Source organism: Nilaparvata lugens, chromosome 13, assembly GCF_014356525.2.
Source record: "Nilaparvata lugens isolate BPH chromosome 13, ASM1435652v1, whole genome shotgun sequence".
In the NCBI taxonomy this organism is placed as follows: Eukaryota; Metazoa; Arthropoda; class Insecta; order Hemiptera; family Delphacidae; genus Nilaparvata; species Nilaparvata lugens.
The window spans coordinates 20790957-20811821 of NC_052516.1; the positions used below are offsets into that span (position 1 = coordinate 20790957).

General features: G+C 33.8%; 1 protein-coding gene across 1 annotated transcript in view; it reads left to right on the forward strand.

Moving 5' to 3' along the window:
• LOC111053469 overlaps positions 1-20865 on the forward strand; it is a 169526-nt gene that overhangs the window by 68334 nt on the left and 80327 nt on the right. The window contains exons 2-3 of the mRNA XM_039440061.1: positions 19318-19426; positions 20490-20620. Coding sequence (XP_039295995.1) covers positions 19318-19426; positions 20490-20620 — 240 coding nt within the window. The remainder of the gene's footprint in view (positions 1-19317; positions 19427-20489; positions 20621-20865) is intronic.

Sequence of the window (20865 nt, forward strand, 5' to 3'; positions counted from 1 at the left end):
CTCCGCAAGGACCCATTTTAAACTTGATAAACTGATAACTTGACGTAATGAAATCTTGAAGAATTGAAGATAGGCCTATAACCATCCTCGGTTAATTAAGAAACTATATGCAATAATTCAAGTTAATCATTCCAGTAGTTCAGACGTGATGATGCGTCAAACATAATTTTCCTATCCCGTACGTTTATTAGCCAGTTCTTTCCTTTATTAAAGTATAGATGTCACTATATATTTGTAAACCATATATTTGTATATCGTTGCAAACTCTGTATCTCCTCCTGATATATTCAATATGCCTGTACACTTTTTATGTTTAGCCCAGTAAATTATAGCTTTAGAACACTTAAAATATGATTTGTCTGTTATAAACGTCAGTGCAGAAGCGTAAATAATGTCTAAAATAAACTTGTAGCAAATCGCTGTTGCTGTACGTACTTGAGTTGTGTCGAGCTTTTTTCAGCAGTTAATGAACATTTAACACAAAGGTGTTTTCTTGAAACTTTATTGTTGGGACTCCTTTATTATGTACATGTTTGGCTTTTATTGGACTCCCTTCAGATTATCGTCCATATTTCATGCATATGGAACCTCTTATACAGCAATTTCTTATCAGTATTCCTAATAGAATATTTTATACGTTTCACATGATTTCATATAATATTTATTACAGTCCATATACTGTGATTTTATACTATTATGATCATATTTGTCAATGTCATAAATTTTATGTGATATCTCTAGCGAAATACAGAAATTCCTTTCCAGTATTTCCAATGGAATATTTCATGATCATATCCTATGATCTACTATGATTTCATATAATATATCTATCACAGCCCACATACTGTGATTATAATCTACTTTGTGAAAATAATTAAGGGCTGAAAATTTCCTGAAGTGAACAACTACAAGACTTAACCTATTTCGGCCTATGTGTAACCTTATCTAAATTTGGGAGTGGAATAGCACAAGGTTACCTTATTTTTTCCCTCCCAATCATTTTGATGATGTACTTATTGTATGAATCAATAAAGAATAAATTATGTACTACGATTATCATATTTGTAACTGTCATAAATTTTAGGTGATATCTCTTTGAAATCCAGAAATTTTTCCTCATAATCTTCATTCAGAATCTACACACTATGATAGTCAACTTATCATGTTGGTATTTATTGATTCATTAAATTCTTTATAACTAATTCTGTATTTTTTTAATGTTTTGTCCTCACACTTTATCAGAAGTAACGCTCGGGTTGTTCAATATACTCCTTCATAAATAAATCACAATCTGTAATTTTGTTTCATTTATTTATTGGATAGAGTAAACAATACAGTAGTCGGAAAAGAAAAAACAGGCTATTGCCCAAAACGTCTTCAATTTTTATCACATATCACAGATCAAGTGTATCTTGCTTGCCTTTCCATGTAACCATTGCAATGATCTGTCCTTAGCTTTTTCGGTATGAGAAAACAAGCCTGTTACAGCTCAATTTTTTTGGAAGTTTCGAAGACCCAAAAAACCTCGAGCGGGAGTAATAGAGGGATGTGATGAGTAAAATGAGTGATTGCAAGATTAAAATTAAAGTTATTTGTGCATCCAGTGCGCAAAGTGACAGTTTGCTGCACCGAAAGAAACGTCTACGCACGAGCCGTAGGCGAGGGCGGATGGTTTCTTGAGTGCAGCAGAGGAACTTTGCGCACATATTCCACATTAAATTTTTCTTACAGTTACTATTGAGTATGAAAAGTGGTTGATTATGGGTAAAATGATGGCTGAAATCCATCAAATGTTTGTCTGTATAATTTTGTTATTAAAAACAACTTTAATTTATTTTAAACTTGATAATCTAATTGAAAATTAATAAACTATAATTTATTCAAATAAATTCGAGTAAATCTTAATTTCTAAATAATTTTTCAACCAATCAATTCATGAATGAAAAAATATTATTTGAAATAACGAATAATTATAATATTCAAAATGTATAATTTAATGAGTTCTCATTTTTATTTATTTGAAAATCAGAAAAATATAGATAGAAAAATTCGCATTCCAAATACACGCCAACAATGTCAACAGCTGATTGGGATGGCTGCAAGATAATACGCAAAGTATTAAGAGTACGCAAAGTAATACTTTTCGCACTAGAGCGGAAAGGGATTCTTTGCGGCCTGCAATTAGTGCAGAAATGGTCACTTTCCAAGGTACCTGTAGGAAAATCATGTTTTTAGACTCGTATAGAAAACTTGAAATCAGGGTACCTTAATTTTTTTTTGGAAAGCAATACTTTCCTTGCCTATAGTAATAGGGCAAGGAAAGTAAAAACGATAATCACTATCACAAAACTTCGATTAGAAATAAATTGGGCCATATGAATAAAGTTGAGCATTTGCTTATACTTCTAAAATATGGAGCATTTGCTTCATTTTCTTTGAATAAACGTGAACAAAACCTTTTGCTCATGCTCATCAAAAGCTTTTTCTCAAAATTGTATGAATAAACTAGAGCATTTGCTCAACTTTTGAAGCAAATGCTTCAAAAAAGGTGAGTCTAGAGCAGCTTATCACCTTTTGCTCATGGTAAAATGACTCAACTAATTCGTATGAGGAAGAGAAAACTATACCAGATACGATCACAACCAATAGTTGAGAAATATAAAACTCTTTTTAGAATCAACCATGATATATATCACCATTATCCCTACAAAAGAATAAAAACAAAAGATGTTATAAAGATAGCTATCACAAAATAGGAAATAGGCATTTAAGAAGATGAGAGTGTAGATTATAAGAAGGCTATTGATATTATAAGAATATGCTGAAGATTATTATAGAGATGACATTTTTTCACGCTATTATTTTAAAATTCTAAACTCAACTAACCTAAACTCTATTCATAAATAGAAAACAAAGCAGACGACGCAAACAAAAGCGGTGCACCCTACTTGCATATTTAGCGCTTCCGTGAGCTATAAAAACAAAGTAAGGCTACAAAAGCGAATCAGCTGATGAAAAATCTATTAAATACGTGAGCATTTGCTCCAGATTTCAGGAGCATAAGGTAAGAGTATAAGGTAAAGCTTATTCATATAAAAATGAGCAAATGCTTTGGCTTCTACCTTTTGCTCATGAGCAAAATCTTATGCTCCATGCTCTTGCTCAAGAGCATTTGCTCTGGTTTTATTCATATGGGCCAATGTTTCTCGTTTGTAAGTAAAAATTACAGGAAAATATCACCTCACATGATATTAATCATTCCCATATAACAAACTATAGAGAAATGTCTCTCACATCGCATCATTATTGAGATGATTTAAAATTTATTAATCATTGCCAAGTAATAAACTATACAGAAACATTCCTCCTCACATGGCATTTTCATTTGAAATTAATCATTCTCGAGGGATAAACTACAAAAAATGTCTCCTCACTCATGAAGTATTGTGTGAGGATTTGTAGAACACTCTTGCGTTTCCAATTGGAGAGATTGATGTGTGTTGTAGTGTATGTAACAAGTAGTGGTGCACTTATAAGGCAAATCTAGTTTCCCTCTCGATGCAAGACATGGAAAGAATCCTAACAAGAAAATGATAATGTTGAAAAGAGATGCAAGGTTGTTGGCGGAGAGATTACTCAGTCCTCTGTCGCCTTGGGGATAGTGTTTACTTATTTTATTCTCTTTTCTATTCCTCTTTTTCTTCTTCTTCTCCTCCTCCTCTTCCTCCTCCTCCTCTTCCTCCTCCTCCTCTCCCCTCTTTCTCCACCTCCTCCCCTTATTCAGTCACTTTCTCTTCTACGTGTTCTTCTCTTTCTTTTTCTTTGTCCTCTTCTTTTTCGTCTCCTTGTCTTCTCTCCAGTTTCTCCTTTTGCTTTTTCTTGATTCTCCACTGTCTTCTTCTTTTCCCTTTTCTTCCACTTATTTTCCTTTTTGGTTTTTCACTATTTTTATCTCTTCTTTTTGTTCATCTCCTTTTTCTTCTTCTTCATTTGATTCTCTTTATCGTCCTTCTGCTTCATCTTCTTCCATACTTCCTGATTTTTGTTCTTTACATTATTTTCCCTCTTCTTTCTCTACTCCTCCACCTTATTCCTATTCGGCTTAGTCCACGACTTTGTCTTCATTTTATTTTATTCTTTCTTTTCCTCCTTCTCCTAATTATCTTCCAACTCCTCTTCTTCTTTCTCTTTTGCTTTTTATGTTTTTCTTCTTGTTATTTTTCTTCTTCTTCTTCTTCTTTTACGTCCACGTCTTTGTCTTCATTCTCATCTTTGTCGTCATTTTAGTTTCTTCATTCTCTTCATCTCCGTCTCCTCCCAATCGTCCTCCAACGTATCTTTCCTCTTCTTCTTTCTCTTTTGCTTTTTATTTCTTTTTCGTTTTTATCTTTTTCTTCGTTTTCTTTTTATTCTCTAGCTCTCAGCATCTGACCATCTTCGATTGCCTTTTATAGTAAGATCACATCGCCGCTTGAACACTCTCGATGCATCTTCTGTCATTTACTGTAAAAAGGCCTAAAAGTGTCGTCCACTTTTCTTTGGCTGATAACAACTGCACGTTATGTCTCTCACTCGCTCTCTCTCTCTCTTTTCTTCAGCGACCGAATAAGGAGAGGAAATAGAATGATATTGAGTAGGAAAATGAGAGAGAAAACAAGTGAAATTGAAAATCAAAAAAGTAGTATGGAGTACCTACTTCTTGGCAGATAACAACTGGATGCCATCTGTCTCTCTCTCTCTCGCTCTCTCTCAAGGGTTGTGTGGCAGAGAGGACCAGGAGTCCTAACTCCGCCCTAATAAAGGCAAATAATCAATCAATCAATCTCTCTCTCCTTCAACGACCGATTAAGGAGAAAAAAGGGAATGAAAATGAATAAGAAAAATAATGAACCAATATGAGTGAAAGGACAAGTGAAAATGTAAATGAGAAATTATAGTGCAGTAGGATACTCAGACTGCAACCCTTGATAAAGCTACTTTTTCAAAATGCAAGCCTCAGATAACCAATCTATCAAGTCTCGATAGACTCTGCTGCAAGTCAACTAGAGATCTAATCATACGTTCTATCTGTCATAGCGAAGGAATAAGAATAGAAGCATAAAAACCCAAGAGCATGAGAATAGGATAAACATAATGTACTGTATTTCTATTTTCTTTGATCATAATTATCTCCAGAACAGTCATTGTCACCAGAGATGAACGAATATATAGTGAGGTCCACTTTATAATGGCAGTGGATAAAGATAGAACTATAGAAGAATAGCAATTCCGATTCTCTTCATTAATTAATTATATTTCTACACTGTCAAAAACATAATTGGCATCGTTGTGGACCTAGAAAAGGATAGTACCACCGGCTTTGTCGAATGATAAACTAGGATAGCAAAACCAAAGTTGATCAAATACTGTCATTATAACGTGGACCGCACTATATCTGTCATAGAGAAGGAATAAGAATAGAAGCATAAAAACCCAAGAGCATAAGAATAGGATAAAAATACATTACTGTATTCTATTTTCTTTGGTCATAGCTTCGCGGAGCAGTCACTGTCACATACCTCGGAGCGTCCTTGCTCCTTCATCAATCCTTTATCTGTCGATTGCACGCCACTTTTCCAACACAACTGAAATAACACAGTAAATGTCTCTCTCTCTCTCTCTTCTCTCTCTCTCTCTCTCTCTCTCTCTCTCTCTCTCTCTCTCTCTGTCTTCAATGTTTTACTTTTATTTATCTCATCAACTGTCTTTGTCTTGGATGAAAGTGAAACCATTTGCTACCCACTTGTGGCTTGCCATGTGACAATCGCACAGCTTACACAATAAATTGAGGTCATCGTTCGCACCATAATGATCAATCTTCTTCTTCTTCTTCTTCTTCTTCTTCTTCCTCTTCGTTTCTCGTCTTCCAACTCTTTATCCTTCACCTCTTCCTCCTCCTCCTCTTTACCTGTCTTTCCTTCTCTTTCATTATTCTCCTCCAGCTATTCCTTCTCTTTTCTCTCCTCCTCCTTCATCTTCCTCCTTCTTCTCTTACTCCACTTCCTTCTCATCGTTCATCTTCTTCTCATGATCTCATCCTCTCTAATTATCAAGGAAAGGTTCATTGAGGAGTATGTCATCTAGTATTACATCTATGAAATGACATCTATGCAGTATGTAATCTAGCCCCCAAATTTTGAAATATAGTGAAGTAACCTTATTTTATTGTCTGACAGAGTACAATGAGAAAAACGTGAACTTGAAGCGGGAGAATTGGAATAAAGTGAAAAGAATCAAGAACAAGGAAAAGAAATGAGCTATCATGAGAAAGATGAAAATAAACTAGATGAACAAAATAAAAATTCAAGTACAAGGATAACAAGTAAAGTTCTTGTTAGTTTAAGAACAAGGAAAATGAGGGTTAATAATATGAGAACAAAAATGATATTTTAAAAAAGATAAACTAGAACAAGTGAAAGATCCATCATAAAGGAAGAAGCCAAAAAAGTATGAAGGATAACGACAGGAAAGAAGAGGAAATGAAAGGAGAAGAAAGCTTGAATAGAAGTAGAAAAGGAATGAGGACTAGAATATGAAGATTTATTGCATTCAGTAAGGGCGGAGTTAAGAATCCAGGTTCTCTCTTAGGTAGAGGTAGAAGATGAAAAAGAATAAGCTTCAGAAAAATTAAAAATCAGTTCAACAAGGAGAACAAAAGTTGCTAGAAAAAAGGAAACAAAAAATAAGGAAACTAAAAAAATGAAGATCATAAAAAATGAGATTGAGAACAAGATATTGATGAACAAGAACAAAAGAATAAGATAAACAAGAACAAGATGAAAAACTAATTGAGACGATGCTAAAGGAAAAACAAGAAAAGGAGAAGACAAAAAATAATGAGCAGAACAACAAGAAACAAGAAGAAAAGTAAAACTGGAAGAACTAGCAGTAGAAAAATGATGAGGACAAGAAGAAAATGAAGAAGAAGAGAAAGAATAAGAAGAACAAGAATAAGAAGAAGGAAGAGAAATAGAAGGAGAAGAAGGAGAAGGAAGAGAAGGAAAAGAAGAAAAAGAAGTAGATGAGAATAGCCGCAGACAGTTAGTAGTTGTTGTGGCTCCAGATCTGAAGATGTGTTGTGGCTGAATTATTCGTGTAGGTGGGTTTAGGCTTACATCTTACATGACATGGCGTCGTGCTATAGGCTGTAGGGGTCTCTCTCTAATGTGGGCCTATTAAGTAACAGAAGTCGCCATTAGCTGCTAATGGAGGCAATTATTGGCATAAAAAGGTGGTGAGGAGGGGGTTACAGCAGGAAATGCCCCAGACTTGGCGGCAACATTTCAGGTGGAGATTGATTTCACTCTCTATCGAGGTGGTCTTTGCCCTTTGGGTCTTCACTAGGTTCATACTTCATACTTAATTTTGAAGATATTGATTTTTAAGAGATATGGTAACAGCCTATAGCGTAATTCACTTTAGAAAGTCAGTGGAAAAGATAGAAGAGCATAGTTTACAATAGCATTTTTCTCCTCCTCTTCCCTTTTCTTCTTCTTCCACTTCTTCTACTCCTTTTACTTCTTCTTTTTCTTCTTTCCCTTCTTCTTCCTCTTCTCCTTGTTCTTCTTCTTCCTCGTCTACTTCTTCTATTTCTTCTTCAGAGCTGACTACTTTGATAGCTACAAGAAGAACAAGAAGAAGAAGAAGAAGAACAAGAAGAAGAAGAAGAAGAACAGGAAGAAGTAAAAGAAGAAGTAAAAGGAGTAGAAGAAGAGGAAGAAGAAAAAGAAGACGTAAAAGGAGTAGTAGAAGAAGAAGAAGAAAGAGGAAGAGGAGGAGAAGAAGAAAAAGAAGGATGAGGAGGAGGATCAGGAGGAGGATGAGGATAAGTAGGAGGAGGAGGAGAAGAAGAAGATGAAGAAGAAGAAAGAAGGAAATGATTCAGGCTCCAGACAGAATGGCATAGTTGTCAAATTTTTATCCTTCAATTTTTTATTTTCAGTTGTATGATGTATGATAGACTAATCCCGGTAAATTAAATTGATAAGATGTTGATTAAAATAATACTATGATATTATAATAATATATAATTGATATGATAAAATTGATATTTGATTCTTGTTAATAATTTAATAGATATTAAATATGCTGGTAGATCATTATATTTATTCATAGCCTATAAACAATTTGGCGACTGCGCGGAGTGAGAAAAGGATAGAGCTACGTGTTTTGTGTAATGACAATGACAGACAAGGATAGCAAACCAATGTTAATCAGGTGCTGACATAATCTGTCTTGTATCTCTCTTTAGAATCACAATAGATGCATAGATGGTAGGAGGTGTCATAAAAAGTAGCCGAGTAGCTAAATTTCCACCAACTCATGTTTTAAAGTCAATATTATTATAATTTTAAGCGTGTATACACTACTTACTTGTAAATTGATTCTCCATTTATGACTAAAAGTTTTTTGTTCGTTCGTATCGCATATAGTCCAGGCAACGAATGCTCAAAAAAAAGTATAGAGGGTAAAGTTTGGAACACAATTTTTGAGCCCGCAGTTCTTTTACGGATAGTAAGGGGGTAACTATGATGCAAATGTTCTTTGTTCTATTCACTCATGTTAGAATAGAAAATCGAATACTGAAAAAACAGAGTTTCCTTATTGTAGAATGAGACTGCAGTTCAATAAAAGTCTCTCGTGTGGAAATAGTTATTTGTGCAACTAGTGCGCAAAGTGACAGTTTGCCGCACCGAAAGAAACGTTTACGCCCGAGCCATAGGCGAGGGCGGAATGGTTTCTTGAGTGCAGCAAACAAACTTTGCGCACGTATTTTACATTAAATTTTTCCTACAGTTACCATTGAACATGAAAAGTGGGGAATTATGGGTAAAATTCCCTGAAATCCATCAAATGTTTTTCTGTGTAATTTTACTATTAATAAAAACCTTAATTCATTCAAAATTGAATAATAATAATTGAATTATAATGATTAGTAGTTCAATTGAAAATTTATGTGATTGCTTGAAGGGGGTTTATGTTATGGAAGCATTGAAATGACTATAATGAAGGCACATAATGGCAAGGCAACGCTGTTCTCCACTGCCATTCATTATAACGTGGGCCTCACTATGAGTATTACCAACTTAATTTTGATTTTGCTGCACTGGTGCTCCATATAACCTATTAACTATTTTGCGTTGTCATGCTGCAAATCTGGAGTATGCAAAGTACTCACTTTGCGCACTAGTGCGGAAACGTGATTCTTTGCGGCCTGCAATCAGTGCAAAAATGGTCACTTTCCAAGGTATCTGTAGGAAAATGTTTTTTTTTATTTTGCTATCACCAATCAATCAATCTATACCTAAATGTACGAATAGGCTATTATATTATTATCTTCTAAGTATTGGAGGGGGGGTGCAGCTTTCATTCACACTTTCAACTGAATTGTTCCTGAAGATGACTAAGTCAAAAAGTCATGCCTCGCCCCTGGGATAAACATATAAAAATTCCTCACTCCTACCCCCTGTGCTGAGGGAGTAGGGGTGGTTTGAAAGTACTATGTTTTGGTTTTTGCACATATCTCGAACAATATGCCTATTTTGGAAATTGTTGTTGATCACAACATTGAAGCTTACAAATTGGCCTACAAGTTTCATTTGTAACATTTTCTCATATCTCTTCTAGTTTTTCAAGTATGAGCTCTCGAAGGTGTCGTCACATCTTGTAGAAAAATTCGGCTCAGATCATTTTTATCTTTTTGACCTTATAACTTTTCAATGATTGATTGAAAAAATCCGTGCTAATCATAAAATATCATATTCTCTTCAATTTCATGTGTTATTTAATTATTTTTCGCATCTCCCTACAATTGTTGCAGCTGTTATAGTGTTGAGTGTAAAATCTTCAGTTTAACAACAATCGATCAGTTGACAAGGAAATTTGGAGGGAACGTTTGGAACACAATATCTAGAAATATATATAGTTTGTACTCTGAATCTGTTTGTATTTATCTGCTAGTTTCTCATCGATTTCTATTTCGGAATTCCTGTTTTTGGTTATATTGGCTATAACCTGTATTTGGTTATATTACCGTCATGGAAAGACAACTAACAACTAATTACACATTTGCGACCTCACGATTTGTTTTTCTTCATATCTCTCATAGCCTTGACCTGCTGTTTGTGGATCTTGAACCTTTCTGCTTGCTATGGGAGTAGAATAGTCAACAACCTTTCAATTGTTTTATATTCATTGATCGTTTTTTCATTCATTACTACCAAACCTTGGGAAACCCATTCATATTTGTAATTTCAAGTTTGGCTTGTATACTGTACATTAATATTGTATTGTACTGTATTTTTATATTGCAATTTTTTACTGCAGAATCTTGAAAACACATTTTTTGTGAACTTTTGTACCCCATGTGCAACTTCTTCATATTAAACTTAAAATAAATAGGAATGTAAATCTCAGTACTCTTTTAATTATTTTGTCACAACATGTTTCGGACACTAATGCCTTTTTCATGTGCATTTGAAAATGGCTTTAATGTCTGGAACATGTTGTGACAAAATTATTTAAAAGGGTACTGAGATTTATATTTTTATTCATATTAAAAGTAGCCCTATAGAAAAAAGACAATAAACTTACAATGTACACTAAAGCTTCTATTATTGCATAATATAATATTTTTACATGTTCAAGTTTTTACTTTCTCTGTTGATTCTTGATTCACTCACATTTTTCTATTATCGCTGGCAGTCAAGCACTTTCCATTTACTCATCTCATTTCATCTGCAAAGTTATCTGTTAGATTGAATGATTTCATTTTTAATGAATGATTTAATCACTGAAAACCAATAGAATACAATACAATTTTACAGTAATTACTGAATATCGCCAAGCAGATAATAACTAAGATTAGATAGCATCAGCTTGTTCTGGCTAAATGGTACAAGAACCTAAAAAGGATTTGAAGGAAGTTTATTGCTCATAAATAGATTATTATATAAAATATTTGAAGATTGAGGTTATGTAGATGTATTCACGGATCGGTGACCTAGAGATCGATCAAACCGAAGAACGTAGAATCTGACCAAAACCCCTTGGCAGAGCTTTATTGCAATCGGATGGTGTGCAATGTGAAAAAACACCCGTCCACGTGGCTAATTATTAGGTAGCATGGAATTAATATTAATGTATAGAATATTAACTAGCATGCAAAGAGCATAAATAAAAAACCAAATAAAAATAATTTAATGTATTCAGGAAATAAGAGTTACCAGGCGCATGAATACCGAATAAAATTTGCATGCACCAATAGTAAAACGGCAGTTAATAGGCGGCAACTGTAGGCCAATTCAAAAATATTTATATATATTTATATAAATGTACTAGATTTGTGTTAAAAATTTGTGTAATCTATGTTATCGATATGGCTCGAATGCAAAGAAATTATTAATCATATAATCTAAGCAATATTTTGGCATTTTTTGTAAGATCTATTTGAACTTAATGGCGGAGGATTAAGATATTTAAATTTTATGCTAATTTGAAAGTCGGAAGGAGGATCTGTAAAACTTGAAAAGGAAGAACCAGCACTCGCCAGCCAGATGCCACCATAAGAGGACCCCAAATATTTTAGAGCGAAGTACCTTATTAATAATTTTGTAAAAATTAAAGTTAAAGTAAATTATTAAATTTCTTAAAAGACTTCGTGATGCTATTGTGAAGCAGAAGTCATTTTTCATTTTAATTAAATTTATAACCCCCTGGAGGAGACGATTCCGGCTACCATATTCCCGGACCGCATGGAGTTGGATCGACATCGGCGGCTTACAAGAAGATTTTCGACACGTGAGTGATTAAATTTGAATTTAGTGATGGGCGCCCTAGTGCTTCGAAATAATCTGATGATCAAAGCTAGCTCGCCGAAAGGGTTATTATAAATTAAGAAATTAATAAGAGTAATACTTGCGCAAGTAAAAATTAGTATTAAAGGTATTTAATTGAAAGAAAAATATAGATCAATATTTTAGAAATTTCTATTTAATCAAAGAAGTACGAAATCTAGGCTATCAAACATATGCATATAATATTTAATTTTTTGCAATACAATTTGCGATAATTTATTATAGTTCTAATTCACTAGATGAATGGCTCTACCTATTCCGTCAGGTGCCGAATCTTGCACCCTGAGATAAAAATATATATTCGATACAAATAAATCTACTAAATACTAGAGATTTTAATATATAAATATATATTTGGATTATTAGTGGCTAATTTATCAAGCTGATCTTAGAGCACATATTTTTGATTGAATTATCCAAGCGACAAGTATTAGCAAGTACATGTCACAGCTACATGCAAAAGAATGCATATGATTTCAAGATAAAGGCACATGGTAATGATTCGTGCCATAAATCTAGAATATAAAGTTTAGCCTGTGATATTTTTATTGATTTCAATATTGTTCTATTTTTTATATTATATTTTTTATCGCTCTATATATATATTTTTTGCCTCGATTGATCTTTGCATTATTTGTGTAATATATGTGTGAAATTTTCATGGTGTGCAATTTATTTTTTATTCCTCAACACTATAGTATAAGTATCATTTTTATATATATATATTTATTATTTATTGAATTACAAGAGTTATAGGAGAAGCCCATATCTAGGCCTATCAAGATTTTTTAAGACTGAATACTATTAGAAAACCACGACCTAATTATATTAAATCTCATGCTTTACCGACTGATGCCAAGCAGGAGGCTAATCGTTATTTAATATAAAGAATAACGTGACACAAAGACATGTCGTACCAACGTGGGACTGATGATGAGAGCCAAGCTCATTGAATAATTATTTGAAATTAAGTCAATAACCATATTGAAAATTATAGATAACTTATACGAGTTGTGAGGAAAACTGGCGAAGGAAAATTTGTATTACTTTTTGGGGAATCAATAGCTTTAAATAAAGAGAAATTATATGTTTTAAAGAAAATTTTATATTATTAGTACTGTAAAAAATATATTTTATAGAGAGAGCTATTATATTTTATGGGCCTAAACTGCTAGTCAGAAATCAATGAATAGTATTATTATATTATAAGAGCTTAAGTAATAAATAGGTTACCTGGCTTGTAATGTCCATAGGCCTATCCTCATTTGTGTCCTTATTAATGCCTTGTTGGCCAAAACTTTCACTTTTTTAACAAACACTTGACACTTAATCCATTTTTAAAATATGAGTCTCTTTTCGTCCACGCAAAGTAAGGTAGCAGACACACTGCAGACGGCGATAGTAGCGGAGATCGACGCTGAGGGGGGCGCGATGGAGTCCAACGCCCAGATATCTTCAATCACCGCCAAGAATCCTGTGAACAGTAATAAACCGTTAAATGTCTCCCAAGAAGCAATAAGGAGGGTTATAGTAGAGGGGATGATCAAGTCATTTTCTAATAGTTTAGAAAAAACAATGACCACAGTAATGAAGAACTTAAAGGCGGAAATGAAGGAAATGCGGGAATCACTGAAGGATACATCGGTAAGAATGGGTAAGGAGACTGCGGAAAGAATAGATAACCTACCAGCACAAAACACTTCACAAATTCATGAAATAGCTACAAACAGGAACAATAGTCAACTTATTTCCATAAATAAACAACAGAATAGTAAATCTACACAAATAGCTCACCTAAATTCTGATATAAATCAAAACAAAGTACAACTTAATTCATTGGAGACAGCCGTTGGAGAACAGCAATTATTTTCATCTGAATTAAATGCCGAAGTAGTAGATAATGAAACAGAAGCTTCTAGTCATTGGAAACAGGCCCAAGAGAAGTTGTACAACTTGAAAGTCAAATACACCAATTTCCGCACGAGAATATAGAGCCTATTCCCATAGCAACGTTTGATTCACTACACAGTTTCAATGAATTAGGCCGTTTTGACAATACAGACCGCTATCTCCAACCTAAAGAATTATAGATCAGATAAAACTAGTTCAATCATTAACACCCACCTCTTGGAATTTTTGGCGTCTTCGTTTGACTAGTTTATTGATTGGCGAACCCCTGATGTTCTTTCGGAGTAGAGCCCATGAATTTACATCATTGGATGAGTTTGTAGCTGTCTTCCTGGAACAGTATTGGAGCAGAAGTAAACAGTTGGACGTGCTAGCGGACATTATATCATGCGATTTCAACCCTAACTTAGACGGTGCATGTACCACTTTCGTCACTGCCCTACAGTTTAAAAATTCTCAATTGAGCGAGCCCATTAATGAATCGGCATTAGCAAGTATTATTTTAAAGAAGCTACCGTATCAAGTTAGAATGGCACTCGCCACACAACCCATTACTGATTGCAAGCAGCTGATAAATCATTTATATGGCATACAGTCTGTGATGGCAATATCAAACCACCGTTCAGACCAGAGATACGCACAAAATCAACATAACTCAAAATTTAATCAGTATAACAGCCAAAATTATGAATCAGTACCATATGATTGCTCACGATCTACCCCTCAATTTAAACGCCGCTATAATCATAATCAAAAGAAAAGCAGGATATTTCAACGTCATACACCACATTCAGAATTGATTTACCGGAGACTTGTTACAAGAAACACAAGATAACCCACCACCAGACACACAGGATCCATACAAGACAGCCTATCACAAAAAACCGCCGCCCAACATGCAATTAAAGCCAGCCGCAAGCATCAGCCTCTATTAAGTTTCCTGTTCCCCACCGAAGAGCAACCTGCCACCGAAGAATCACTGCTAAAAATAAACAGTTGCCAGGAGGAGACCGTCACCATACTATCCGCTTTGAACGTCACACTCGCGCATCAAGAGACCACCACCATGTATCTGCACACCGCACCCGCGCATCATTCGACCCCACAGCAGACAAAGGACCCGGACCGAGAGGAGGACGACATTCGGGAGAAGAGCGACCATCGCAAGGCCCGGAGACGGAGGCGCCCGAGGACACCCGGCCGACATCAGGACGAGGAGGACAGCATACAGGACCGTAAGAGCATGCATCGCAAGGCCCGGAGGCGGAAGAAGCGACGAAGGAGGAACCACGCGCGCGCATACCGGCCGCATGCACGGTTCAAACGCCCGAGGAGGATACCGGACCGGGACCAGGTTGGAGAACAGACCACCGACGTCATGCATCCGCGGCACATACGTTTTAAGAGGGCCAATCAACGATGTGACCGGAAGAATGGGCTAAAGGAATATGACAGAAACAGAACTGATAGGAATACTATTATGGATTCATGCCGGGAAAATAATGGAGTGGACTACTTATTGAGACTAATGAAGAATGGAAAGTGGCTAATAAGATTAGAAGAATTAAAAATTATATTAATAAAATGGAAGTACCTGGATATGATATGATGAGATATTATGCTATTGAAAAGATGATAAATGTTTGGATATGGTGTTTAATATTTGTTATAATGGCTGTGATAATATTGAAAAGTGATGCTATAATTAAGACCATGTTATTGTTGAAAGAATTTATTAGTGTTGATTGGAAGTGTTATATTATTGAATTGTTTATTATGATGATGAAGCCTAATAATGAATTTAAGTGGAAAGTATCGGATGAAGATGATTGGAAGCTCTATATTATAAAGTCGTTTATTGGTGTAACTAGAATTATAAACAATGCCACTAAAGTGAAATTATCGAGACTCAACGGAATAAATAGAAATAAAAGGAAGAAAACAGAACCAGATCAAGGAATTGTTTTAAAAGATACACAAGATACCGAGGTTTTATATTCATGAAGATAGATTAATAATAGGACAGCCTCAACAATCAACAATCAACAGCAGATAACCTAACCAACCGGCCTATAGTATAGCTACAAGCAGAAAGCCAAGATACGGGAAAACCACGGGATTTTTACATGCAATATCACAGAATTTGAAATAAATATGATAAGAAATCAAGGAAAACATTATTATCAAACCGATTACTGACCTTCCTTAATAATTTTAATCTTGGTATAGGACCTCGTGGCAACCATCCAATGTTTTAATTCCTTCCAGCCGTTAGAAGCCTGCAATAAGGAAAAGAACAATTTTTAATATGTAATTAAATTATATACATCAGATAAAAAAGGACACAAGCGGGGATAATAAAATTAAAATTTGTTAATTACCTTTTTAAGAGAAAAAATTGAGCAGTTAGGTTAGTTATGAAAGTCGATAGCAAATTCTGATGTAACATGTAGCACTATGAATTGTAGAACAGCGACCAGCTGACCAAAGCCACCCAAATCAAATGAATGTAATGTCTGTTGAACATATGTTTATAAAAAGAAGTACTGTACCCAAAGAGTTATTTATTATTGTTATTTATTATATTTATTAATGTCGATATATTTATTTATATGTTTTTATATTTATTACTTTTAATTATGCCACGTTTGTTACCTGAAAAGACTTAAAGTGAATGCCAGTTACCAAAACCAAAGAGCCATTAGCAAAAGAAAGTATTGTACCTGATGTATAGAAAATTATTTATATTAAGACCTAAGAAATACTATAAGATATAAGCCCAGAAGTTTATGAATCGAAATTATTGTCTAAAAGGAATCATTTATGAGAATTATGAAATGTGTGTAGTTAAGTTGGCGGCCCTGCAAGCGGCGAATTTAAAAATTACTATGTTTTAAGTGTTGTCAGGAGGAATGCGTTTAGAAGTTTATATTTATGATATTTTATGTGTGTTGAGGAGGAGAATTTGTTATTGTATTTGATAAAGGTATAAAGGAGATGCAGCAAATATGTCTGCGAACTGTGATAGAAGTAGGAGAGTATAATTTATAAATAAAGTATAGTGTATATCGATGTATTGAAGGGTGGGTTTTCATTAAAAACATTGTGATTCTCAAATATTTTGAATTCAAACCCAGGGGCGCGTGTAACATATTTAAATCTGGGTAGATAAAAAGCCCTAACAGAAATAGTAATAGGTCTAAAAATAAGTAATTGGCTAATATCGCCAAGCAGATAATAACTAAGATTAGATAGCATCAGCTTGTTCTGGCTAAATGGTACAAGAACCTAAAAAGGATTTGAAGGAAGTTTATTGCTCATAAATAGATTATTATATAAAATATTTGAAGATTGAGGTTATGTAGATGTATTCACGGATCGGTGACCTAGAGATCGATCAAACCGAAGAACGTAGAATCTGACCAAAACCCCTTGGCAGAGCTTTATTGCAATCGGATGGTGTGCAATGTGAAAAAACACCCGTCCACGTGGCTAATTATTAGGTAGCATGGAATTAATATTAATGTATAGAATATTAACTAGCATGCAAAGAGCATAAATAAAAAACCAAATAAAAATAATTTAATGTATTCAGGAAATAAGAGTTACCAGGCGCATGAATACCGAATAAAATTTGCATGCACCAATAGTAAAACGGCAGTTAATAGGCGGCAACTGTAGGCCAATTCAAAAATATTTATATATTTATATAAATGTACTAGATTTGTGTTAAAAATTTGTGTAATCTATGTTATCGATATGGCTCGAATGCAAAGAAATTATTAATCATATAATCTAAGCAATATTTTGGTATTTTTTGTAAGATCTATTTGAATTTAATGGCGGAGGATTAAGATATTTAAATTTTATGCTAATTTGAAAGTCGGAAAGAGGATCTGTAAAACTTGAAAAGGAAGAACCAGCACTCGCCAGCCAGATGCCACCATAAGAGGACCCCAAATATTTTAGAGCGAAGTACCTTATTAATAATTTTGTAAAAATTAAAGTTAAAGTAAATTATTAAATTTCTTAAAAGACTTCGTGATGCTATTGTGAAGCAGAAGTCATTTTTCATTTTAATTAAATTTATAACCCCTGGAGGAGACGATTCCGGCTACCATATTCCCGGACCGCATGGAGTTGGATCGACATCGGCGGCTTACAAGAAGATTTTCGACACGTGAGTGATTAAATTTGAATTTAGTGATGGGCGCCCTAGTGCTTCGAATAATCTGATGATCAAAGCTAGCTCGCCGAAAGGGTTATTATAAATTAAGAAATTAATAAGAGTAATACTTGCGCAAGTAAAAATTAGTATTAAAGGTATTAATTGAAAGAAAAATATAGATCAATATTTTAGAAATTTCTATTTAATCAAAGAAGTACGAAATCTAGGCTATCAAACGTATGCATACAATATTTATTTTTTTTCATTACTATTACCAGGTATGTAATTTACATCATTAGCACTCAGTTCACTATATATGACTGTTACCCAATAAATGTATCTTGATTTTTCAATGGCATAATAAGAGAGGAGGAGAAACGAAATAAATGAAAGTGAGAGAGAGTGTGCAAGGTGAGCACACTAATATGAAATAATAAGAATTTAGATTAGATAACACTATAAGACTTTGATTACATACTTCTAAGCTGAGTGTCTTAATTCTACAAGTGTCTATATTTATTATATTTCTTCATTACTATTTTACTAAATAATTTACAGCATTACCACTTAGTATATGCTAGCAATTAAATGTATATTTTGATTTCTAAATTGCATATTATTTTTTCAATACCCTGTATATCGTAACTTGCAACTTGAAGTTTTGGAAATTCACAATAAAAATTTATTTTTTATTAGAAGATAGTAAAAATATCTCTGCATTATCAGAATTATAACCAAAAACCAAGTTACTATGGTAATAATACTAGTATTTAGTATTAGGTATTATTATTATGTTTGTCTATGGAATTACTAATGTAATTATTTGGTTTGTAATTTTTTATGAAACAGGACCAAGGAATTGATAAGAAAATCATGATTATTGTATAACAATATTCATGAAAAATTAAGATAACTATTTCAAAAAGTTTATGAATTTGATGACCAGGTAGAGTATCAAGAATTATACATAAGCATTAGAACCTTAGATGCTGCATACTTGGTAATGTATCACATGTAATACAGACAAATTATAAGTTGAGGTACAAGGTACTTGGCATTGTATCACATATGATACATATCATAACTTATTTTCATATGATTTTTTTTTCAAAAAAATAGTTTTATGTCATCAAGGACATCTATAATAGCTTATTTAAAGAAAAAAAAATCATCCCATCACGATATGTGTAGGTCTGCCAAGTTAAGGGTTAATAATTAAGTCGACCTAGTGATCAGTACTTTATTCTCTTTATGTCATCAAAGTCCCCAATTCTAAAGCAATCGGATTCTTTCAATTTTATTTCTTCTTATCTCAGTTTTCTTATTATTTATGAATTTTTGTTTCAGGTATCTGGCCAGACTACTCTGATAGAACAGGACTTTCTTCCAGTAGTAACAGCCACGTGTAAAGCAGGGTACATGACAATCAAAGTCTCCACAAATTCATCGTTTCTAGGTGAGTCCAATTCTCATTTTCCACTGAACTTTTCCATTTTTTTTTTAGTAAATTAGTTCCATGGTTGCTTTTTTCAAGGCTATCCAATAATTGCGTATATGTACTTGTAATTCAGGTTGCTCTTACATTAATTGTATATATTGTTTATGAATAAATGGATAAATAATTTCTGTTGTATTCATATTCATGCTGAGATATCGGACTATCGTCATGTTGTTGGTGGAAGGTGGTAATATTAACAAAATGGATCCAAATCCGTATTGAATTGAAACAATATTTGAATACAACCACTCACATCTAAAAAACATTTGTGAGAAACTATAAGTTTTAGCTGTTACACCATTATCAATCTCTAGTAAACTGAAAGCTTAAGCATATATAGATTGTGAATTGAACCCTATGATTGGTCGTTGGTTGACCTTTCAAGGTTGAGCTCTTTCATTGACCGAAACAAGACACGCCCATTCAATGAATGCCCCGCCCACTGTGGGCGTGTCTTGCAATATTCCAATCACTTATGAATTGGAAAAACTAAGAAATTATTAGTCACCCAAGATTAACAAATTATGTTCTGTGATATCAACGCAATCAAAAACTACAGTAAAATAACTCAATGCTGAATAATTTGCTATTTGAAAAAAATGTTTTTTTTTCGCAATGACAGTAATGTGAAAAAATAATTTAGGGATACTAGATAGTTGAATTTGTATTTATTGAAGAATTTTCATATACTCTTAAGATGCTTTGATAAATTTCCTATTGATATTCATATTTTTTAATGCTGTTCTCAATCACTAACTGCTTACTATTAAACCACTTTTTTGTTATCAAAAAGAACGACTATCAGTCAAATTTCTTCAATAAATGAATTTTTCCACTCACTGTGAGAACGAGATTTGGGAGGTCCCCGCTCCCCGCCATCTTCCTGATTGTCAACCATAGTAAGAGAATACATTCATTTATTGAAGAAATTTGACTGCTAGTTCTTCTTTTTAATAACTAAAAAGTGATTTGATATTTTTAATTTATTTCTATCTCATGTTTTGAAATATCTCAATTGTAGGTGCCATCCATGCGAGAGACTTTCGAACGTCATGTATTGCTTATGGCAATGGTACCAACCTGACAACGTTGGACATCAACATGCTAGCTTCTCAGGGTTCTCCCGACTACTGTGGGGTCCTAGTCAACAATGTAAGTTGGCATTACTTTTTAAATTTCCAATTGAATTTTAATATTATTCTTACTATAATCACACTTGACTTCCCACTACTTCTGCTTATTTGTACCCATTGGAACCTGAAGCCTGATGGGGAAAAACACAGTGAAAGCCGAAATCCGTTCTTCTTCCTAATTTTAAAAGTAGTCTACATGAACCAGTGGTGAGAATCCATAATTTGAATCATAGTACCGAAGTGAACTCTTTATGAAGTGATTTT